The sequence below is a fragment of the Arvicanthis niloticus genome, chromosome 15, assembly GCF_011762505.2.
Source record: "Arvicanthis niloticus isolate mArvNil1 chromosome 15, mArvNil1.pat.X, whole genome shotgun sequence".
NCBI classification, from domain to species: Eukaryota; Metazoa; Chordata; class Mammalia; order Rodentia; family Muridae; genus Arvicanthis; species Arvicanthis niloticus.
Window position 1 is genome coordinate 47,746,943 of NC_047672.1, and position 25,646 is coordinate 47,772,588.

The 25,646-nt window shown below is 36.6% G+C and overlaps 1 protein-coding gene across 1 annotated transcript in view; it reads left to right on the forward strand.

The window, feature by feature from the left end:
• Samtor (S-adenosylmethionine sensor upstream of mTORC1) overlaps nucleotides 1-25,646 on the forward strand; it is a 59,549-nt gene that overhangs the window by 31,504 nt on the left and 2,399 nt on the right. The window contains exons 3-5 of the mRNA XM_034519307.2: nucleotides 471-641; nucleotides 18,853-18,967; nucleotides 24,616-25,646. The exon at nucleotides 24,616-25,646 is cut by the window's right edge and continues 2,399 nt beyond it. Coding sequence (XP_034375198.1) covers nucleotides 471-641; nucleotides 18,853-18,967; nucleotides 24,616-25,245 — 916 coding nt within the window. The 3' untranslated portion in view covers nucleotides 25,246-25,646. The remainder of the gene's footprint in view (nucleotides 1-470; nucleotides 642-18,852; nucleotides 18,968-24,615) is intronic.

Genomic DNA, 25,646 nt, shown 5'->3' on the forward strand with positions numbered 1-25,646 from the left:
TCAATCCATGAGGCTGGATGTCTCAGCTAGACTTCAGTATATATTCCTGAAGAAGTAGGCTCGAATAGCAATTAAGTAATGAGCCAAGGAAAGAAAGGGCAAGCAGGCAAAGAACAAGTGCTTCCGTCTTCCACAGTCTTTATGTAGGCTGCCAGCAGAAGTTGTGGTCCAGACTTAAGGTGGTTCCTACCTCAGAAGATCTGGATTTAGAATGGGTCTTCCCACTTAAAATGATCTAGTCAAGGAAAATCCCTCACAAGTATACCTGGCCACTTGGGCTTTAGATAATTCCAGATGTAGTCAAGTTAACAATCAAGAATAGCTGTCACTATAATATTTGGCTTTTTAAAATAGGACCTTTTAATTTGAAAGTTTCACACTTTGGATAATGAAGGGTAATTTATTTTTAGTTTTTTTTCTTTTCATTTTTCTTCATCACATCTAATGTTTTAAAATATTTTGATTTTTAGTGTATGCAGAGAGTATTTCCAAAATGGCGGGAAGAGAAAAGCACTTGAAAAAGATGAAAAACGAGCTGTCCTCGCCACTAAGACTACTCCAGCCTTAAACGTGCATGAGTCTTCTAAACTTGAAGGTCCTTTAACAAACCTCAGCTTTACAAGCCCTGAATTTATAACTGAGTAAGTATATTTCATCTGTTTCTCTCAACATTTCCCCCAGGGAGCTGTGTTAATGTGAATACTGCAGTAGAACGGGATACAGTGTAAAATGGTGTGACGGATAATAGTAGCAGGCGGTCTACTTTTTCCTCTGGTATATGGAAGGTTGAGACAAATTTATAATATTGTTAAGTATAAAACTATCGTACAATTTTAAGAAATATATGAAAATGTAGTGTTTCTGTAGCATATGTTGTCCTTACTAAAAATTAAAGAATGGTTTATTAAATGTTATAATTATTATGAATATTTAGAGAGAATCAAAATCATGAAAGCCAATTCTGTTTAAAGTAATGAGTCATTAAAAATTATAAATAAGAAATAATATCAATACTAACCAATAATCATCATGTTATTGTTGAATCAAAAATACACACACACACACACATACACACACACCTTTATGCATATAGGTATAAACCTTGCAAGTTCATGAGTATTATAATCCAGTTAATCATTGGTATTAAAATTATGTATGCATCATAATGTCAGAATAAATTTTCTGTTATATAATATTTTACTAATTGTTTGAAAGTTGTAGAAATACTCTTAGCAAATGTTAAACAGCAAAATTAAACTCTTAATTTTGAGTAAGCTGAACTATTGATAGCAGCATAGCAATATCTTTGGTTACTCTGACTTTGTACAGTTTTAAAAATATTACCTAGTTCTGAGTAATTTCATCTAAATAAAATTAGCACATCACTGATTAGTTCACTAGGAAAAATAAGTCTTCTTTACTCTGAGATTATTACAAAGCTTTTAATGACTTGTCAGACTTCTTATTCCTTAGGTGTCATGAAATGTTATAAATATTTAGAAGTTGATAGTAAGTAATAGAACATTTGCCTGCATCTTAAGGCCCTAGGTACTGTTGTGGGGTATTCATTAGAAAAGACTGCTCAGGCATGAGTTTAAGAACTACACTGGGTGCTCAGGATCCTTTCTCAGCCTTTCTTCAGATGAGTTTTTAAACATACAAACCATGTTCTGGGTTTATATACTTCAGTTAACAAAACAGTTAGCCAGAGTGGAACTTCAGAAGCCAAATGGCAAGGTTAGTATATTTAGAGCCTTTCTCAGAATTACGGTCTTTGATAGGTTAGCTGTTTGTTTTAGTTTTGGCAGATGGTGCTGTCTACATGCTGATTCCTACATTCTGAATGTCACTTCTATCATGGCGTCAGTTGTGCTAAGGTCTCAGGGCCTACTAAGGTTCAATCTCCAATACTGCCAATCACTGATAGATTAGAAGATAAGTTCTAACAATTGGGTCAGGATGAGTTTCATTTTCTGCTTGTCCATGTAAGAGGTGAATGAGAAGGACATTTGAAATGTTTGCAAAACAGCCTCACCCTTCACTTTTTGCCACTCTCTCTTCAGCCATGGTCTCATGGAGGGCATATCTAGTTCCTCTATGTCTATTTTATTTCCAAAGTTTCTGGTTTATCTTCTAGTCTAGTGGCTCAGCCTCAACAACACTAGAATAGCAACTTGGGCCTAGCCTACCTGCTGATTGTCACCGTTTGTTCCAATGAAAGTTTACTTTGTTTACTGAGAACACTCTGTAAAGTGTTCCACCCTACACTCCAGACCAGTCCAGCCAGCCCTTTCCTGTGGTGAAATTGCTGCAGTTTCACAGCCAGCTTTGGCCTAGAAGAATCTGTTTTCTCTTGATGAAGCAGGTAGGGACAGAAAGGAGAAGAGATCCTCAGTGCTCTTAGCCTGCATTCAACTTGTTTTCATGACAGACATCCTTCAGCTGATTCGCCTCTCCTTTAAACCTCTTGGAATGGTTATTTTTCATGACTTTTTTCTAACTTTATAATTATTTTTTTAAAGAACAGATTTGTTAATATATTTAGTTACTTGTCTCATTGCTGTGATGAAATAGATGACAAAGTAACTTAGGAAGGATTTGCTTTGGTTCCCAATTCAAGGTTACAATCTATCTTGATTAGAGAAGACACAGCAATAGGGGCTACTGGAAGCTGGTCTTGTATCCACTTACGGATGCAGAAAAGGATGAATTCTAGCGTGCTTAGCTAGCTTACTTGTTTTTATTCGGTCCAGAACACAGCTCAGTACATTAATCCCCACAATTAAGATGGGCCTTCCTACCTCAATTAATCTAATCAAGATAATCCATCAAAGGCATTCTCAGAGGTCAACCTAATTTTGATAATCTCCTTTAGATTCTTACAGGGGCTTGTTCCTAAGATATTCTAGACCCCAAATGACAGTCAGCATTAACCATCACAATCAGCCTTTGCCATGGTCAGATGTCTTCTGATTTAGTTGTAAAGGTAAAAATGTACTTTTGTAGTATTTAGAGGAAAGTATCTAAATATGATTGTTAAAGGTCAGAATTTACGCTATATAACTTCAAGCATTTAGAGTAACTTTGCCTAAGGTTATTCAGCCTAGCTATTTTACATCTAAAAACTGTACAAACTGGGACACAAGCATTCAAATATATGAGCCTATGGGCCCATCAGCATTCAAACCACCACACCAGTGTTGTTTAACTTTTCTTATATCTTTATTATAGTACTTATATCATATGAAAAATCACTATTACAGATTTTCCTGACTACCAATAAATTGAAGATATTAAAATGTTGTATAAAAGGACATAAGTAATAAGAAAATGGTCCCCCAACCCTGGTTACATTTTAAGTACATTTCTTTCCAAGCTTTCTGTGGGCATTAATTCTTACATAGTAAAGACTGTCTCATGCAGAATTTGTAAACTTTCTGTTTCAATAAAACACTCATTTTTGCACAGTATTCTTTATAAAAATTTCACCAATGTATGTACCTCACTCTGACAATCCAAATCTGTTAGAGAGTAAAGAAAACATGTGTTCCTATATGATTATTTATTACTAAGTAGAATATATATGAGATGAGACAGGGTGTGATTGTCTACACAGCATCACTGTACATGGCTCTAGGCTCTTGCACATGACTGCTGAATTGAGTTCAGTAAGTACTACATAAGCTTACCAGCATCAAGTGTTTTCATATTTTGGGATTTCTCTATATTGACACTGGAATAAATTGACAACTCCTTGTATTGTGTGTGTACATATATACATATATAAACATCGTAAGAAGAAATTATCAAGTAAAGAACAAGGGACATGATATATAATTAGGGAAGTAAAATATGTTCTGTAAAGTTTTTATTTTATTTTTTATTTATTTTTATTTTTTAATCTTTTATTTATTTTTTTTTACACTTGAGATTTTATTCACCCCAACTGCTCCCCCATCTACCCTCTGACTGTTATACATTCCATACCTCCTCCCCAACTCCCTGTCTCCACTAGGATGTCCCCTCCACCCAACCCCCACCCAACCAGACCTCTAAACTGCCTGAGGCCTCCAGTCTCTTGAGTGTTCAGTGAATCTTCTTTGACTGAACCCAGACCTGACAGTCCTCTGCTGTGTTGCGGGCCTCATCAGCTGGTGTGTGCTGCCTGGTTGGTGGTCAAATGTTTGAGTGAAATTGGGGGTCCAGGTTAATTGAGACTGCTGGTCCTCCTACAGGGTTGCCCTGCTCCTCAGATTCTTCCAGCCTTTCCCTAATTCAACCACAGGGGTCAGCGGCTTCTGTCCATTGGTTGGGTGCAAGTATCTGCATTTGGCTCTTTCAGCTGCTTGTTGGGTCTTACAGAGGACAGTCATGATAGGTTCCTTTTTGTGAGCCCTTCAGAGCCTCAGTAATAGCGTCAGGCCCTGGGACCTCCCTTGAGCTGGATCCCACTTTGGGCCTGTCACTGGACCTTCTTTTCCTCAGGCTCCTCTCCATTTCCATCCCTGCAGTTCTTTCAGACAGAAACAATTATGAGTCAAGAGTTTTGACTGTGGAATGACAACACCCTCCCTCACTTGATGTCCTGTCTCTCTGCTGGAGGTAGACTCTATAAGTTCTCTTTTCAAAATACACAATAAAAGCAGGTAACTGGAATTTGGGTTTGGTCTTAGAACTCTTTTCAAAGAAGCCATTTTAAATTAATCCTTAGTATAAGAGAAGAAACTCATCATCTGTTTGTTGTGATTACTCAACAAGAGTATTGTTTTGAAGCCAGATTTTTGATCGTACATGCCTTTAATTCCTGCACATGGAAAGCAGGGCAGGCAATTCTCTGGGTGTGAGGCTAGCCTGTTCTATATAGTGCAATTTCCAGTGCTACACAGTTTGTTTTCAAAAACAAACAAACAAACAAACAAACAGAGAGAGACAGAAACAGAATGAGAATAGTGTTTTGGCTTGTCAGCAACTAAGGTATAACTTTGTGTAGAATCTTTATGTCTCATTTTGGTTTTTGAGAATTACATGTTTACTTCATTTACCCACTTAAGTGTTAGGATCTACATAGTGACCAATGTATGTGAGCTCTTGAATGTTAAGACATGAAAATGTCTCTCAGGCTATCCTACAGAAAAATTTGATGAAGGGATTTTCTCAGATTAGATTCTTCCCATAGGACTGCAGTTTGTGTTGACAATTACAAGCCAGCACCCCCTTCATAAACGGGTGGTGGCTGACAGAGATTTGCAACTGAAGAAAATACTGATAAAAAGTGACTGTGGAGTGCTGAATTCTAAATGAGACTTCGGTTAGGTCACTCCCTACAAAGCTTTGGGATCACCATGGAAGATTATAAGAACTAGAAGTCAAGGACTGTTATGCATTGTCTTTTTTTTTGGGGGGGGGGGGGGTGACAGGATCATTGTATTCGTGAATTCAGAGCATCTGTGGCTGCCTATCTAAGATCTGTACAAGATCAAGCCAGTCAGCATTCCAGCATGGATGGGGAGAAGGACCCAAAGGCTCCACGCCTACCCGAGAGCTATGTATAGTAGATGGCTGCTTGTGGAGGGAGAGGTAGTTTTCTTGAGAGGCATGGCCTGTCTTAGGTTATCCATCCCATCTGTGAACATACTGGCAACAATAACTGAACTCAGTGGGCTGTAAGCTAAAAATATATTGTATGAATGTATATGAAAATCAAAGAATAGATAAATTTAATGACTAATACTGTCTGCTTTTCAAGGTACTTTTTAAAAATGGAAAGAAATAAAGTTCCAAAATTCCCATCTTTCTAGTAATGATTCAAAGCATTGGTGTTTGAGAGTAAATGTAATGATAATAAAAATTTAAATATCATTTGCGTACCAGCTCAGCTGGGAAATAGTCATGAGACCAGAACCATGATCCAGATATCTGTAACATATTTAAAGGAAAATCACAACTACAAACTATTTTCTACTGAAATAAATACTGTTTGGAGGAACATATAAAATAAATGTACCTTCTTAGTAAGAGTCTAAAGCATTTAAACATCTTGTTAATCTCAGGTTATAAGATTTTTAATATAATTCTGTGAACTATGTCCCCATCACTGTTTAGATTTACTACCTAAAACAAATTATTACTTGGTAATTGAAATTTAATTTAACTTGCTCTAATGTAAACATAAAACTAGTGACACTTTATACAAAATATAAAAAGATAATTTAAAAAATGGATTCTTCAGTGTTTTCTTTTGAAATAAATGGCTATTTTCACCAGTAAGATACAAACTAACTGGCTGTTCTTGCCTCTACCAACTAAGAGGTCATCAGTCTTGAGGTTTTGTAGAATGTTAAGGATAACAGCTAAATTTCAGTGATTTGGAGTTCAACTGGGGATGGGGTGTGTTGGGGACCGCACTAGCCCCACGTTGGGGCGGCCAAAATAAATGTTGCAGCCCAGGCAAAATGTTGAGGCCCGGGCCGACCCACGTTTGGGTGGCCACTATATCCCGGCCCAAACTGCTGCTCTGGTCTTCAGGTCGGGGTTCAGCAAGAGCGAGGGTGACGGCAGATTCTACCTAATGTCTGAGATTTGTCTCTGATGATCCCTCTATAGTCTCTGATCTCCGTCTATATTCTCTGATCTCTGGTTCTGTCTTCTATCGTCTCAATTCTGATCTGTTCTGTCTCTGCCTTTTATATGTCTCACTTCTAAGCCACGCCTCTAAGTTACACCTTTAATCATGCCCTTAGGTCTTGTCTCTAACTCTGATCTCTATACTTCTAAGTATACTATTAAGTCACACACCTTTAATCTCACACACCTTTAATCTCAAGGTATCTAAACCAAGATTATCCGAGTGTTCTCAGCTGTTGTAGGCTATTGCAATTTAAATCTCATGTCAGGGTATATGGCTCAAGATGGCTGCAAAGCTGACAGCCGCTTTCTGCTAAAAGTCGGCCCCCAACAGGGGTGGGGGTTATAGTAGGCTAATGGCAATTATATAAGTGTAATGGTAGCTGGAAAAGTTAAAAGAAACATCTCTAGAAAATACAGGTTAGAGTTTTAAACAGCTGAATAAGCACATATTAATTGTGTGCCTGTATGTGTACTGACTTCTCTTTTCATTATCCTGAACCATCTAAATACATATTTTAATGTTAACATAATCACATTAACAAAATACTAAAGCAGAGAGTAACTCTCAGGCTCCTGTCCAGATGTATGTATAGGTTATAAAATTGTGTTGAAGAACGAATAAAATTCAGTTTTAATCATTGCCTACTTATTTCCCCATGAGCACCACTTTCATTTGTAAATTTTTATTTATTGAATTTGTTCTTTGCTAATTTGTTCTTTCACACATGTGTATGATACATTTTGATAGCTCCCTCTTCTCCCTTCTTCCTGTTCACCCTGTCCCTTCATATTACTCTCTTTTCTACATTCAAGTCTCTCCTGTGTTTTTCTTTTCTTTGTTGTCCCTTTGGATTGACCAGGGTCACCTGTGTGGACTTGGAATTATGCTTTGAAGCCTGATTGGTCTGGCCCTGTATGTACAGCTGAATTTTATCCATTCAAAACTACTCTTTAGCTATCAGAAATAATAATTAATGGGGCTTTGAGGTTCTACTTCAACAGAGATTAAATTAACTGCCACAAAAACTAGCATTTACTACCACTTGACCCAACTCTTCCCCTCCTAGACATATATTCAAAGCACTCCATACCCTACCACTGAGATATTTGCACATCCATGCTTATCATTCTTCTATTTAAGCTAGATGTCCTTCAATAGCACAACCAATAATGAAAATGTTGTATGCACACAAAAAGTATACTGCTCAGCTATAAAGAAAAATGAAATCATGACATTTGCAGAATTATGGATGGACTGAGAATATATAACACTAAGCTAGGTCAGCCAAACTCAAAGGAAAAAGCCCACATTTTCCCTCATATGTGGACCCTAGCCTATAACAGTTTTTCAGTATAGGTGTAATATAACATTTAGAAAAGAAACCAAGAAAGGGTAATCACGCAACAAGGAAGAATGAAATTCAGGCAAAAGGACAGGAGTTGTGTAAGACAATACAAAATACAAAGCTAATTGTTTTTCTAGTCTCAACTATGTTATAATTTTTGTTTGTTTGTTTTGGTGTGTGTGTGTGTGTGTGTGTGTGTGTGTGTGTTGTACTCATTGATAAAAATGTAATTGATAGTGAAAACATAAAACCTTAAGCGAAGCTCTCTGGCTTCAAAGTAGCCTCTTTTATTTCCTAAAAACCCAGACGTTGGGACTGAGAAAGTATTTGCTTGAGTGGTTCCCTTGTTCTAGCTGTATGATATTACTTATAAAGCTACTAGAGTCAAGTAATGTACCCAAGAATGAATTTTCACTGGGGAGTGCTATCTTGCCATTAAAATAGGATATTGTTATCAGTATTGAATCTCAGTAAACACTGGTTTTTTATAGACTTGCCGTAGAACATACTTATTCTTTTTTTGTTGTTGTTGTTGTTGATCTTAAATCATTTGTATTTTGATAAGTACAATCCATTTTTCATCAAAGGGGGGTTGATATTAAGCCATAGAAATTTTTGAAAAACTACCATTGTTAATAGTACTATGTAGAATATTAAATTTTATGCCATACACCTAATGCTGATTTTCAGAAAATTCATACAAGTATATTTCATGCTAGAGTATACTGAACATGGTTGCATGTTCCTAACGCAAAAGCAATGAAAAAAAAAAATCATACTCAGCTTTTAAGAGGGAAAGGCAGTTAAGACATTTTAGCTGGCTGAGTACTTACCTATTATTGGTACTATAATTTCTTTTGCTACTCTGCCTATAATTGGAATGACCGTATGTTTTATTTTTGTACAGTGTTATATATTTGCTAGTTTTATTTTCAGAAGTGTCTCAGATTGGACTGTGCACATTATGATAACCATACCTATAAAATGCAAAATGCCTCAACCTAACTCAGGTATAAAGGACACTAAGGAGAAGGAGTTGGTGGACAGAAGAATATATGTGAATGGACATGGTAACTGCTCAGGTGGCTTTACTCAAAGCCAGTGAAACTGGAGAGAGAGAGAGAGAGAGAGAGAGAGAGAGAGAGAGAGAGAGAGAGAGAGAGAGAGAGAGAGACTCTGTGTGTGTGTGTGTGTAAGTGAAAGAAGCAGGCACAAAAATAATAGAAAGTATTTGAAAAGATACTAAGTCTGAAAAAGCTAACAATTGAAGAGCAGAAACTCCCTAAGTGAAATATCAAGTAGTCTCAGCAACTAGAACACATAAGAATGTAATGTTTCTAGTCATTCAAGACAGTGGTGTTTGTTAAGTGCTACTGTTTTCTTGTTCTCTGCTAGGTAACAGGGAAATTAAGAAAAACAGGTGTTAAGATTTTTAAAAAGAAAATATATTAAAGAATAGACATATATGTGGAGTTAAGATATCTTAGTTTATGTTTAATTTCTCAACTATATATTTTTGTATTACTATTTTTGGTAGCTTAATAATATACATGGTAGTTTGCAAGTATAAAGTATTTATAAGAGTGGAGAGCATAACTCAGTGGTTAAACACCTGTCTAGCACACAGGAGGCCCTGAGTTCAGTGCCAGGACTAACTCAAACAAGAAACAAAACCACATGCTATTCACAAAACAAGACGTGTGGATACATGGTTTGTTCTAGATAGTAACAATGGTTGTTTAGTAGAACTACTAACTTGTTTTTATTTTAACTTTATTAAAAATGTCTGGTTCTTTTCTGCTGAGTGAAGAGAAAAATGGAAGTTTCAGATTGTATTTCATGGTTTGCATGCTACCCATTCTAGAATGTTATTTTCAAAAGATGTATTACAGGTTGGCTATCTAAGTGGGAACAGCTGTGCTTTAGCTTTCAGATATTTTCTTTTTAGAGGAATTTTATAGGCATACAAGGAGGTAACTTAGAGATGGAAACCAGGTGAGGCATCAGCTTCATTGTTTCGTGTAACACACAGCTTAGAATTTAATTGTTACCATATGTGTAAAAAGATTATGCTTTTGACTGTGATTCATCATGTGAGGACAGGTGTGGAATTTTCCACCTAAGGCATCTTGTCCAGAGCTCAATAATTCTTAGTTTTTAAGCATTTCAAGTTCTGTTTTGGACTAGAAATGTTCTTACTTTTCCATGAGGGGAATATGTGGAGCAGATTGGTTTCTCTTAGACTCAGGGACTAGCCCCTATGGTTACCCATAGTTTTTTTTTTTTTTTTTTTTTTTTTTTTTTTTTTAAACACAGTGTTCTGAAAGCCAAACATGGAGTGATGGACTGTGATCCTGGCACCCTGGCACTCTACAGTGATGAGATTAGTTCATGAGCAGTACAGTGAGACCCAGTCTCAAAAGTACCCTGAAAACATGGGTTTTATCACAGTTAGAAAATATAGAAAATAACAGGAAAGTTGCATGGCTATAAGAAAAACTTTCAACAGAAAATTGTATGTCATGCCTTAAAGAATTATGAACAATGTATTTCTGGTAGGTCGTACACATTTTATAATCCATAAAGTTCATGACATAATTGACTTTAACTTTCTTTTATGTGTACTGGAAATGATACTGAGAGTTGGACAATACACTGCTTTGAATAGTACCATAAATTTTGCTGTTTCCACAAACATGACAAGTAAGGTATTATCATTGGCATTATTTTAATTTTTAAGACCCTGAAAAATGTAATATATAGGAGTAATGTAATATACAGTAGAAAAACATAAATTCCAATTTTTGTTATTGAAAATAAATTTTTATACAATATATTTTATTATGGTTTTCCCTCTCCCAGCTCCTACCATATCTCCCTACCCAGTCAAACTGACACCTCTTTTTGTCTCTTATTAGAAAACAAACAGGCATCTATAATAATAGTAATAGTAAGTGAAACAAAACAAACAGAAATAGTATAGAATGAATAAGTGAACAGAAAAGAAAAGGATCATATATAGACACAGAGGCATACATTTTCACAAACACAGAAATTTCATAAAAACACAAAACCAGAAACTATAATATACAAGCAAAAAGACTTCTACAGTTTAAAAACCACAACCCCATAATGCATTCTCTCTGTCCCTCCCTCCTCTCTTTTCCTCCCTCCCTCTCATCCCCCCCCCCCCACACACACACACATCCCTACCTCTCCAAAACTACTATATAGTTTGTTTTGTCTTAGTTATCTATTGCTGGGCATTGGCTCTCTTTTAAGGGAGGTTTGTATAACAAGTATGATTCCATTGGAAAAAAGTAATATTCCTTTAAAAGTTCTTACCAATTGGAGATAGCTTCTAGGCTAAGGATGAGACTTCTCTCCCAGCCCAGCACTGGGACCCCATCTGGATTAGACCTGTGCAGGCCCTGTGAATGCCTCAACAATGTTTCAGTTTATATGTGCACTGGTCCTGTTATATCTGGAAGTCCTTGGTTTCTTGGTGTGCTTCTTCCCTTCTGGTTCCTACAGTCTTTCTGCCTCCTTTTCAGCAGTTTCCTGAGCTGTCAGGGGAAGGATTAGGTGGAGACATCTCACTTAGGATTGATATTTCTAAGGTCTCTCATTCTCTAAAGTTTATCCAGTTGTAGGCTTTGTATTTATAAACTCTAAATTTTAAATACTGTATCTTATAAGATCCCTGCTTTGCTTGTAACCTTACTGTTTTGAAAAAAAAAAATGTTATTTGGAAGAACTTTGAAAGGACGGAAAAATCAAGTTAAAGAAAGTGTGCATAGATACATACATATGAAAATTTCCACTAACTTTGTGTGTGCGTGCGTGCGTGCGTGTGTGTGTGTGTGTGTGTGTGTGTGTGTGTGTTGGAGAAAGAGATCACTTGAGCCTGCGAAAGTTGAAACACTTGTGAGATCTAGAATTCATGTCTATAAATGATCTATAGTGTATAACCCAATCTTAGTCAATGACTCATGCATTTTGGGATCTAAACCTACCATGAAACTTGTGGGGTAGCTACATACTGTTTATGCCCCTATGAGGTTTTCAGTCATCCCTCTGCCCTGGTTTGTTCCTCTGGCTATTGGAGGGCCTTCCCTTCCCTGCCTAGTTGTTCCCCTGTGCATCACTTAGCTGACAAAGACTCCCTACCTAATTGCGAGGTTGCCAAAAGCAAAGCAGGCATCTTCAGCCACAGTGGTTCACAGAATTGTGAAGTATGTCCCTGCACCAAGCTTTATAATGTAGTTTTTGTTCAATTTATTCTTATATAAGTAATGGCCAATTTCTCAGAATTGTAACAGTATGAAAGAATAAATAAAATATTTAATTTCAAGAATATCCTTTATTGTTTCTAGTATTGGAGAAGTTTTTTAAATAACCCTTATAATAGCCTTATTACCTACATGTAAAGAAAAGTCTTACGCATGAATCATTAAGGGTATGGCTTTTTATAAGTAACTTACTGACATAGTAATATTTTATTAATTTGAAAATCATGGTCACCAGCAACTCAGTAAAAAGAATCATCAAAAATGCTGAAAATAGAAAGTAGTGTAACAATGTTGTAGCTACATATCTAATGTGCAGTCCTTTGTTCCCTATTCCACCTCTTCACCTGGTAATGCATTTTTAGAGAATTTTTCTAAATATTTTTATTATGTCAGTATTAACATAGGATAACTCATGCTTAATAAATTCAGTTGCTCCTTTCTTTTATGTAAAGACTAATGGCATTTTTATTGCTCCACCTTTTGATAATTTTGAATGTCGGGGAAAATGGCACACTAGCACATACTTGTAGTCTCCACACTAGAGGGCTAAGGCAGGGGAATTATGAGTTGAAGGTAATCCTGGGCTAGAAGCTGTCTGAGCTGCAGAACAAGTTCTAGGTCAGACCCTGCCTTTAAAAAAAAAAAGTATGAGTACTTTATTTTATTTTATTATTTTAATTTTTATTTTTTTGCACTCCAGATTTTCTTCCCTCCCGGATCACCCTCCGACTGTTTCATATCCTAATCCTGATCCCTGCTCCCCTGTCTCCATGAGGATCTCCCCACTCCCCAACCCCCAATCCCACCAGACTGCTAAACTCCCTGGGCCTCAGTCTGTTGAGGGACAGGTGCATCTTCTCTGACTGAACCCAGACCCAGACAGTCCTCTGCTGTATATGTGTGGGGGCCTCATATCAGCAGGTGTATGCTGCCTGGTTGGTGGTCCAGTGTCTGAGAGATCTCGAGGGTCCAGGTTAATTGAGTCTGCTGATCCTCCTACAGGGTCGTCGTCCTCCTCAGCTTCTTCCAGCTTTTCCCTAATTCAACCACAGGGATAAGCAGCGTCTGTCTATTGGTTGAGTGCAGATATCTCTATCTGACTCTTTCAACTGTTTGTTGGGTCTTTCGGAGGGCAGTCATGATAGTTCCCTTTTTGTGAGCTCTCTATAGCCTCAGTAATAGTTTCAGGCCTTGGGGCCTCCCCTTGAGCTGGATCCCACTTTGGGCCTGTCACTGGACCTTCTTTTCCTCAGGCTTCTCTCCATTTTTGTTCATGCAGTTCTTTCAGATAGGAACAATTATGAGTTTGACTGTGGGATGACAACACCCTTCCTCACTTGATGTCCTGTCTTTCTGCTGAAGTTGGGCTCTACAAGTTCCCTCTCCCCACTGTAAAACATTTCATCTAAGGCCCCTCTCTTTAAGTCCTGAGAGTCTCTCACCTCCCAGGTGTCTGGTGCATTCTGGAGGGTCTCACCAACCTCCTACTTCTAGTGGTTGCATGTTTCCATTCTTTCTGCTGGACCTCAGGTATTTCAGTCCCTTTTCCCCACCCAATACCAACCAGATCATGTTTTCTTCTCTTCCCACCATCCCCTTTGCCTCCCAGGTCGCTCCCTTCCTCCCACCCTGTTTTCTTCTCCCTGCCAAGTGAGACTGAGGTGTCCTCACTTTGACCCTTCAGCTTGTTGACCTTTTTGAATTCTGTGGACTGCCTCTTGAGTATTCTGTACTTTTTTTTTTTTTGGGGGGGGGGGGTAATATCCACTTATTAGTGAATATGTACCATGCATGTCTTTTTGGTTCTGAATTACTTCACTCAGGATGATATTTTCTAATTCTAGTCATCTGCCTGCAAAACTTAGGATGTCCTTGTTCTTAATAGCTGAGTAGTATTCCATTTTGTAAATGAACTACCTTTCTTTGTATCCATTCTTCCATTATGGGACATCTGGGTTGTTTTCGCTTCTGGCTACCACAAATAAGGCCACTATGAACATAGTGGAACACGTGCTCCTGTGGCATGGTGGGGTATATTTTGTGTCTATTCCCAAGAGTGGTATAGCTGAGTCCTCAGGTAGATCTATTTTCAATTTTCTGAGGATGTATGTATACGAGGCATTGGCCAAGCATTGAATAAATGTCTTATTTTGTCCTCTTTATCCCCATAGTACATATTAAGAGACAGATCAGTTTTATTAAACTACATTGCTCTTATTTCAAAGGTCATATTCTTAACTATATCCTCAAATAAGGGTTAGAATGGTGATTGAGTGGTATACATATTACATATATTGTAGATTCTCATTGGTTCTAACTACTGTCATCTGAATATTCAAATTTGCACAAGTGTGTGCTAGGCATTTCTCTGGCTGTTGACTAGACTTTTTGTCTGATTGTATATCTTGTATCACAAGAATTTGCTGGCTTCTATCTTTTTTTTTTTTTCAATAATTTTATTTTTTTCTAATTTTGTAATTTTAATTTCCTATAGCACCTTGGCAATGTTGAAAACAATACAAATACAAAGATGCTCATTTTAACAGTTTATGCATGAGTGTCACACCATTTTGCGGGGGAAGGGACAGTTTTGACAAAGGAACAAATCTATGGACAAAACAGAAGCCAGATAAACTGGTTCTGACACACCACTCCCAACATTAAGATATACGTCACTCAATGGACACCTGAATCAGTTGGAAAAACAAAAACAGAACATCGATGTGGGTATCTCTTTACATTTCTAATCAGTGTTCTGTGCTATAGAACTGAAAACAGAATACTTGGCCCACAGCTCACAGACATCAGAGCCCCACTTTTAGGACTGTGTAATGTGTAGTAAGACACAACAAATAAATTGTTAGTTTTAAAAATAAACATTGTTATTTAATAATCAGGTGACTTTAAAGAGAATTCAAAATGTCCTCATTCAGCTAATAAAAACTGAAATGTCCATGCGTATTCTTGAAAGCCCAGTCTAGCTACTTAGTATATGCCAAAGAGTCTAGAGTTAGAGTAATAGCCACCAAATTGTAAGGAAATATAAAAAACTAGAAAAAATCCATCATATATTATGTTTATATATATTTACGTATTAAAAAAACCCTCAAAAGGAATATACTGTTTGATTTTTCTTTTCCATAAAAAGCCAGAATGATACTCGTAAAATATGGTTAATATATATTGCCAACAGAAGCATCAGGAACTGAACCCTAGTGCTGTTCACTGTGTCAAAGTAAAACCAGTGAACATTTAAGCCAAGAGACTGATTATTAAGGCCATACATAACTAACAAAACTAGACAAAGTGCTCCTAACTCTTAAATAATATTTTCTTGTTCTCTTTACCCTAAGTGAAAGATACTAACTTAATTACGCCCCTAAGTCTTTGTAAAGCAAATCTGGTTATTTAGAAAGAAAAAGCAATGTGAAATAATATTGAAACTACCTTAACTTTAGGAATTAAAAATAAATTGAAATTCTGCATATCATTTGATTATATGAAAAATATGCAGGTAAGACAACAAACCCCTATCACTGGAAGGTTTCATCAGTATCCAAAAAACAGGTGGGTAAGAATGTAAATAGAATTCTTTTAAATGCCATTGAGTATTTGGCAAAACTGAGATTATTCAGATTAAAGATTAGTTATCATCAAGACATAAGACGAGAAGGTTTGCCATGCCAGCCCCTCTAAGCACCTTCTCTATCAAGAGCAACGTGATGAACTGGTGTGAATTCTGCTGTCTTCATGCAGTGGGAACTATGATGTACTACTGTAGGATACATTCAGCATCATCTTATCTACTTTTGGCCTTCAGTAATGCAAGCCATAAGGTGAAGAAGAAACTCTGACATTTAAATATCCCCATCTACATAACCAATAAAAGTTGAAGTACAATAAACACCCACCCAATTGACTGGAATAATGGTGATGGGGAAGGTGGTTTCACATAACTCACAGGCATCATTTACACACACTGCAATAAAATAACTGCCAAATACACACTGCAAATATATATTACACATTCACATTCATCACCCCTCCCCGCACACACCCTCATCAAATGGGGGCTGTTTAGAAATACTGAGGAAAATTGAAATAAAAATCCTATGCTTTAAAAAATTTCTACACTCAGTATTTGGAGAAAAAAAACAAGAATATACTTGCTTTCTTTAAGAGGAAATGTTTCTTGGATTTCAATCAGACCTTTAGAAGTTGGAGGTATAGCTCAGGGCTGTAACACTCTCGGGGTCTGTAAGGCCCTGGGTTCAGGGAAGCACTGTTTTAAAAAACCAACCTGTAGTAACGGATGATCAGTAAGTAAGTCACACAAACTAGCAAGAAATTGGAAACTACATCTGTGACACATTTAGAGAAAACAAAAAAGTATCTTTAAGTGCAAAAATAAAGTTTATAATCCTTATCAAGCGATTTTTTGCAAAATGTTTATTCTATTAATTCACTGCATTCATAAGATGTTAACACTTTAAATGTTTATCATTTCTAAGTAAACCAGAATAAACATTTTACCACAGATGTAGCTAATGATTATTAATACTTTTAAAGGACCTAAAGTTCTCCCAAATTTTAGTACAGGTAGTTTTACTGTATGTTTCATCTAGCAGATATTTTTTTAAAAAGTATGTAGAAATAATTGTTTCCAACTAAGTAAATATATTATGCCATGTTATCAATCTGCCAAATCAAAAGCACTCACCAAGCTGAATAATAAGTTACAAAGAAATAATAATTCTGGGTTACATGGATTGTGCACTGTTTTCAAAGCTCTTAAGAATTACCCACTAACACAAATCTCTGACATTTAAGAGTGGGAAGGTAAGTTTCACAGTAATGTAATTTTAACTTCCATTTACATTCATTTTAAATATATTACTACGATGTTTATGTCACAATGGTGCTTGCTTTCCAGTGTTCACAATTTACAGTTTCAATTTGTACATAACTCACTAATATAAGGGACAGTTTTTAGTATTGTAAACTATCCCTAAGAAGAAAAATAAACCACCACCCTACATAAAACTATAAAAATGGTCTGACTTAAAACAGATTAATGCAACATGGTTTTTTCTATCTTTTTTCAACTAGTATATTATCATATTTCAAAGACTGACAAGTTAATTCACTTGGCAAGTGATTATTTCCCATAGGGATAATCCAGTTTACATATGACAGAATTCAGCTTAGATTGGCTATGGTACAGAAGGTAACCTTTCAAGTTTCCATAGCAGTTCTTGTCACTGAGAAAGTTTCTGGCTATTTCTTACAGAAGTTGACATATATCTTGATTTTTCTAGTCAGAACAAGCTGTTTTATTTACATACACACACACCCACACACACACAGAGTTCACTTGGAAAAATTGCTCATCCCCTATACCCCTATAACCTTATTCAGGTAAGTTTTTAAAATTATATTTTATTTATAAAATCTTTTTTTAATTGATTCATATTTTGGATGCTATCTAGTGTTGTGTACTGTAGTAAAAAGTCTATTATATATGATTTGAAATAGAACAGATGACTTTTCATTTCTATAAAATGTTAGTACATCAAGGTCTTAACTGAATATATAACCCACTTTTTACATTTTTTTTCTCTAAAAAAAAAAAAAATCACTTTTAGATTTGTAGTTTAAAGCCATTCTAAAACAAATACTAGCCAAGGCACAGGACAAAGCTAGACAAATCTCTACACTTTAGCCTTTAAAAAAAATCTGTCTTTCCATATTTATTTATATTATCTTTCCTTTATTTTTCAGGTGGTACTCATCAATTTTGTATAGAAAATTATATTAGTTAAAATGGTGTATGTTCAAAGTTGAAACATATTGTTCTATTGTTTTTATTCAGCCTGAATTTGGGACCAACAAAGGCTACCCCATAGAGCCATACTGAACTTGTGATTACATGATTAAATCTGCTACAGCATTTTCGGTTGTTTTTGGCAATGAAGAATACTTGTATACAATAAGAAAATTCAGTGTTTTAAAGAACTGTATTTTAATATTTATTGTTTTCCTTTTGTTCATTTAAGACACTGAGACAAAGTGAAATTTTAATTGTATTGACTATGGAGAATTAATTTGAGTTCATTCTTTCCTATACAAAATGTTCTCAAAATCTAATATGTGGGTCTTGGCTATGAAAAAAATTATTTTCACAATAGTAAGTTGCTATTTGTGTTCTTATTTGATTGTCTGTGAGTATAGAGTGCTCTCAGAGGCTTCATGCCATGGTATTCTACAAAAGTTTAAATGAAGAAGCAGCTGTCAGATACCACTATATACCAGACATTAAAACAGTTCAAGAAATAGAAAACATGGCCTCACCTTTTACAGCTGTTCTTAAAAGTACTGTATTTATTTAGATATAGAATATATAGTGGCATATGAAAGTTCTAGGCATCTTTCCTTTAACATGGAATGCATAGACATACTAACATCAACAGCATTTCTTTCAGTCCTCCTAAAATAAAGAGCTCATAATGGAAGGAGAATTGTTCTTGCATGGGGATTTTGCATGTGTTCCTTTCAGTGTGCTTTTTAAATCATGTCCCTGTTTTTAGGTTGCTTCAAGCCTCAGGAAAGATCAGATTACTTGATGTTGGCAGCTGCTTTAATCCATTTTTGAAGTTTGAAGAATTTCTAACTGTTGGCATAGATATTGTACCTGCTGTAGAGGTATGTGGTTTTATTTACAGACTCTGTTTTTAACTTGTATCCTTAAAAAGAAAAAGTACTATATTTACATTCTTCAAATGATATACTTCCTTTCTACCAACTAGCAAATTATTTCTGAAAATGTTTAGCATTTAGCTAACCAATATTAACATTTTACTTTTCTTTGTTTTATACCTTCTGTATATCTAGAAAGTCAGGATTTGGAAGCATGTTGTCGTAAAAATCATTGTAATTTAAAAATTTGTGGTTACAAAGATGTTTGTGTAGCTGTATTGGCTTAGGATGCATAGGTGACTGCCTTTGTACTACATAGAGAAGAGTCTCCTGTCTTAGCCTTTCATCTTGCTTTAGGAGTGCTGAGGTTCTAGGTTGTGTGCATCGCTTTTTATGTGAGTTTTCTAGGGAAAAAAAACCTCAGGTCTTGAGGCTATCATGGCAAGTGCTTTTACCCATGGAGCCATCCCATAAACCCTATAGTACTCTTATTCATTTTTCTATAGACATTAGTGTCTAGCCCATTATGAAATATTTATTCCTTTATTGTGTTTTCTTTAATCATTTGATGGCATTAATTAAATTTAATATGCAATATGCTTCAAGAAAGAAATTAATTTTTTAAGAGGAAACGTAGTGTTATCATTTTTAAATGTTTGGAGTTAGTACAGTACAAACCATTTTACTGACCTTTAAAGAGTACTAGCATCATTCTGTCATTCTGCATATTTAAAGTTTATCCATCACTTACACTTTCATCATTGCGACAAAGCACTTGACGAATGAAAAAAAAAAAAAAAAAAATATATATATATATATATATATATATATATATATATATATATATATTTGCTTATTTGGCTAACTGTTGATAATAAACTAAATACCAATGTGAGCAACATTAGAAATGAATCATTCTTGTATGTTCTTAACGAATTAAATTCCAAATAAGCATCAATTTTAAGTAGATGCTTTAAATTATCCCTAATTTAGTGGTGTGAGAGAAAGTTTGTGTGTATTTGTTTGCATGTATAGAATGATGATTAGAAGTTTGGGAGATTTAATTATTCACATTTTTTAAGTTTAGTTGAGAACAGGGTATGGGTGATACACATACGCAATCTCAACACTTGAGAGAAGAAGACAGGTTTAGAAGCCCTGTGTTAACCTTGACTTCAAGGTTTGAGGCTATCCTGAACCACTGGAGACCCCGTCTCAAGTAAATTTAAAAAAATGAATAAATAAATAGAAAGAAATGAAAATCTGTGTAGAGTTAGAAGGAATAAGTAATCAGTGCTGAATTCCATATAAAAGTATGAGATGTTAAATAATGGTGTGAAGCTTATGTATTAAGGTGCACATATTCTTTTTTTTCTTTTTTCTTTTTTTCTCTTTTCTTTCCTTCCTTTCTTTTCCTTCCTTCCTTCCTTTCTTTCTTTCTTTCTTTCTTTCTTTCTTTCTTTCTTTCTTTCTTTCTTTCTTTCTTTCTTTCTTAGCATGACCCCAGCCAGTTCTGAGGCTGTGGAGGGTTTTTTTGTTTGTTGTTTTGTTTTTGTTTGTTTTTTTTTATGTGAAAATCTTTATTGGACATTTTATTTACATTTCAGATGCCATCCCCTTTTTCCCTCCCTAGAAAACCCCTATCCCATCCCCACTTTTGCTTTTATACTATTCTTTTAATGTTAATCAAAGGCTGTATAAGTTTGGTAATGCTCAATATCAATCAGAAGTGTAACCCAGTACCCAACCTAGATATATCAATTATCTTTGACCGGTGGGGACACTCGAACATCCACCTCCATGCCCACCCCCCTTGTCACCTAGCATCTCCTCTCCTTCTCCTCCTCTCCTTACTCCTGCCACTTTAGCTCCTCCTACATATCACCCTTCCTGTTAAAATAAAACTTTTCTCTTAGAATACAATTAGAGCATAACTATATCAATTTGTGTCAGTAAGATACAAGATAGACCTAATACCCAGTTCATCATTTTGTTGACTAAACAGAACCTCTGTCCTCCCTCCTAATTAAAAGAATTCTGAACCTGGATTTTTTTCTTGGCTTTAGAATGAATGTCAGCTGAAAACCATCCTCTCAAACCTTTTCTCTCAAAGTAAATAGCAAGGATTGGCTATGAGACTGTAATTCTCAACCTGTCAGAAATCCAGAATGACTGAGTTAACTGAAATTATGGGAAGCACAAATCATAGCTTCTAAAACTTAGCCAAATTATAGAGACTGCTGAGCACCTGGACAGTCCCTATACTACAAAACGTTGGAGCATTCGATCTTCAGCCTTCTGGCCCAGGATCATCTGACAGACCTAGGGATGCAGAATTATTAAGGGCTGATTACTCTGTCTTGGCAGATATAATCAGTCGACTATTCTGCATGTGTGTCCTGTTCTGGACAGTAATTTGTCTGTAGATGAAAAGAGGCAATTCTTGCCTAGTGGCTGTCTCACCACAAACTTTGGAGTAACTCCAAAGATGCTCAATTTCTTCTTAGAATCCAAGACAGGAAGCTGTCAGGAGCAGACAGGTCTCTAATCAAAATGGACATTAATACAAAAATGTTTGTAATGTCAATTCCGTGGACTTCTGATGTTTTGAAAACCAACTATCCATGTAAGGCCATCTGGACTATTGTTTGTTAACTCCTCTCAGCTAAATAAAATACAGAAAATGCCCTAATAATAAACTTAGAGCCATGAATTTGCTATAGGCCCTTAATTCACAGGCTAACCATCTCAAATCAGTTTAAAAAGTTAAAGAAGGACTAGGTCTAAGCCTTGTATTCCTAAATGTGTTATATAGGCACAAGGCCTATGAGAGTAACAATATTAATCTCACTTTTATATCAATAAGAAGCCCATACCAACGAAAACCTTAAATTTGAAATCAAAGTAAATTTTGTGTCATTTAAGAAATTATAACTTCATCTTAATAACAGTTATACATATTTCTACCAATAAGTTATGGCTATGCAATAACTCCTAGCTAATCCTCCCTGTTCCAACCAAACCACTACTTTTCCCTAGAAAGACAGCCCAATATTAACCACCTCAGTCCCCAAGCCCAGGGAATAGGGGTGCCAACTCTTCATTAACTTCTTCAAGCTGATTATGGGCGTTGAGACATTAGAAGAGGGGCAGGGAGAAGAGTAAATTGATAAGCCTCTGACACTGTGTCTTCACTGCATCCAGCTGCAATTCCAGGACTTCAGAGGTTCGAGCAGGTCTGCTCAGCTCACTTGACGAGTAGATACACCAAGGCTGTGTATTCTGCAATATACAATTCTCAAAACAAATTTTAGTATCAAGATAATTTCTTGTTTGAATTCTGGAATCTAGTCTTCTGGTGGCCTGCCTCTGTCATGTCTAATCCATATAATTCTGCGAGTTTCCATGAAGGTGTACTACCACCATCCTCCCATTTTCACCTCCCTGCTCTTAAATTCCCCCAACACTAGGGAATCCAAACTTTGAGGTACCAAGGCCCTCTACTTTCACTGATGCCTAACCCCTTACCCCAACCCTACTCCTCCAATTACTATGAGTGTGTGCTCCCAACATCCTCTCATTCCCACCTCCCTGCTCTTGAAATTCCCCACTATGGAATCCAAACTTTCAGGTACCTAGGCTGTCCCCTTCCACTGATGCCCGGCAAGGCCACCCTCAACTACCTATACAGGTGGAACCATGAGTCCCTCCCTTTGTGTTCTCAGGCTGGAGATTTTAGAATGGCTACTCCAGCTTGTTTCTTGGGGCCATTTGCTTGAAAGATTGTTTTCCAGCCTTTTACTCTAAGGTAGAGTTTAGAGTTTGTCTTTGTCACTGAGGCGGGTTTCCTGTATGCAGCAAAATGCTGAGCCCTGTTTATATATCCAGTCCATTAGCCTGTGTGTTTTAATTGGGGGATTGAGTCCACTGATGTTAACAGATGTTAAGGAACAGTGATTGTTGCTTCTTGTTATTTTTATTATTAGAGGTGAAATTATCTTTGTATGGCTATCTTCTTTTGGATTTGTTGGAAGAGGATTACTTTCTTGCTCTTTCTAGGGTGTAGTTTCCATCCTTGTGTTGGAGTTTTTTATCTGTTATCCTTTGTAGGGCTGATTTGTGGAAAGATATTGTATAAACTTGGATTTGTCATCGAATATCTCAGTTTCTCCATCTATAGTGATTGAGAGTTTTGCTGGGTATAGTAGTCTGGGCTAGCATTTGTGTTCTCTTAGGGTCTGTATGGCATCTGTCCAGCATCTTCTAGCTTTTATAGTATCTGGTGAAAAGTCTGGTGTAATTCTGGTAGGTCTGCCTTTATATGTTACTTGGCCTTTTTCCCTTACTGCATTTAGTATTCTCTCTTTGTTTTGTGCACTTGGTGTTTTGATTATTATGTGATGGGAGGTATTTCTTTTCTGGTCTAGTCTATTTGGCATTCTATAAGCTTCTTGTATGTTTATGGGCATCTTTTTCTTTAGATTAGGGAAGTTTTCTTCTATAATTTTGTTGAAGATATTTATTGGTCCTTTAAGTTGGGAATCTTCACTCTCATCTATACCTATTATCCTTAGGTTAGGTCTTCTCATTGTGTCCTGGATTTCCTGGATGTTTTGTGTTAAGAACTGTTTGCATTTTGCGTTTCCTTTGACAGTTGTGTCAATATTTTCTATTGTATCTTATGCACCTGAGATTCTCTCTTCTATCTCTTGTATTTTGTTGGTGATGCTTGCGTCTGTGACTCCTGATTTCTTTCCTAGGTTTTCTATCTCCAGGGTAGTCTCCCTTTGTGATTTCCTGATGGTTTCTACTTCCACTTTTATGTCCTGGATGGTTTTGTTCAATTCCTTCACCTGTTTGGTTGTGTTCTCTTGTAATTCTTTAAGGAATTTTTGTGTTTCCTCTTTAACGGCTTCTACCTGTTTACCTGTGTTCTTCTCAAATTCTTTGAGAGTGTTATTTATGTTTTTCTTAAAGTCCTCTATCATCATCATTAAAAGTGATTTTAAATCTAAATCTTGCTTTCCTAGTGATATGGGGAATTCAGGACTTTCTTGTGTGGGAGAACTAGGTTCTACTGATGCTAAATACCATGGGTTGCTGATGCTTATATTCTTGCGCTTGTCTTTTGCCATCTGGGTCTCCTTAGTGCTACCTGCCCTGTCTCTGATTGGAGCCTGTCTTTCCTATTATCTTGGTTTTTATCAGAACTGTGTGGGGTGGTGTTACTACTGGGCTAAGAGCTGGGGCCCAAAATCTGCTCAGTGCTCTGGGCCAGGAGTGACTTCCTGGGTCCTAGTGGGTCCCAGTTACTCCCGGTTTGGAGCAGACATTGTTGTCTGCTTACCTAAGATAATGCCAGGGTTAGAGCACCTGGGAGCCCCGCTTTTTCTGGGTTCTATGAGATTGGGGACAGAGGTGCTGCCTGGGATCTGCTCAGTGCTCAGGCCCAGACCGGAAGGCAGGTGCACATATTCTTGACATTGATTTTTATTTTTATTTTCTTCTCTTCTGAGGCAAGGTTTCACTTTGTCACCCAGACTAGCTTCCAACCTACAGTCCTTAGCTCAGGTTCCTGAGTCCTGGGATTACAGGCATACATACCACACTGTGTAATTCTCACCCTGCCTTCGTTGTTGTTTTTATTTCTACAGAGTGTGTATAAGTGTGACTTCCTGAACTTGCAGCTTCAGCAGCCACTTCAACTTGCACAAGACGCTATAGACGCTTTTCTGAAGCAACTGAAGAATCCGATTGATTCTCTTCCCGGAGAACTTTTTCATGTGGTTGTTTTCTCTCTCCTTCTTTCCTATTTTCCATCACCCTACCAGCGATGGATTTGCTGCAAGAAAGCTCATGAGCTGTTAGTGCTGAACGGCTTACTGCTCATCATCACTCCCGACTCCTCCCATCAGAACCGGCATGCTATGATGATGAAGAGCTGGAAGATTGCTATAGAATCCCTTGGCTTTAAGCGCTTCAAGTATTCAAAATTTTCTCATATGCATCTCATGGCTTTTAGAAAAATCTCCCTTAAAACCACAAGTGACTTGGTTAGTAGGAACTATCCAGGGATGTTATATATTCCTCAAGATTTCAACAGTGTAGAAGATGAGGAGTATGCCAACCCTTCCTGCTATGTCCGATCAGACGCAGAAGATGAACAACTAGCGTACGGTTTCACAGAGCTCCCTGATGCTCCGTATGATTCAGATTCTGGAGAAAGTCAAGCCAGCTCTATTCCATTCTATGAGCTAGAGGATCCCATCTTACTTTTAAGCTAATGTAAAAGCAAAAAGCCCTTCCATTCCAGATAACTAAATGCTTACACTAATCAGAATACTAACATGAACTCAGTATTTAAAGCCTGGTTTGCATAGAAGAAATGCAAACGTTTACAGAGTTTGCTATTTTTTCTACTTCTGGATTTCAAAATTTATTCTTATAGGAAGCTTAAAGTTTCATGCAGAGTGACTTCTGTCTTAGCAGAAACCACTGTTACTTTAGCATTTTGCATTAAGATTCAAAAGGTACCTTTTTTTCTCTTTAGTGCTGTTGTAAAGCCTAAGTTACTATGTGTTTCCCTGTTCAGTTTAGTGTTGACTTTACCCCTTGTCATGAGGAACCTTAGGATGTGTAGATGCTGTGGACTGCACTTTGATGACTCACAGGTTGAATATTTCAC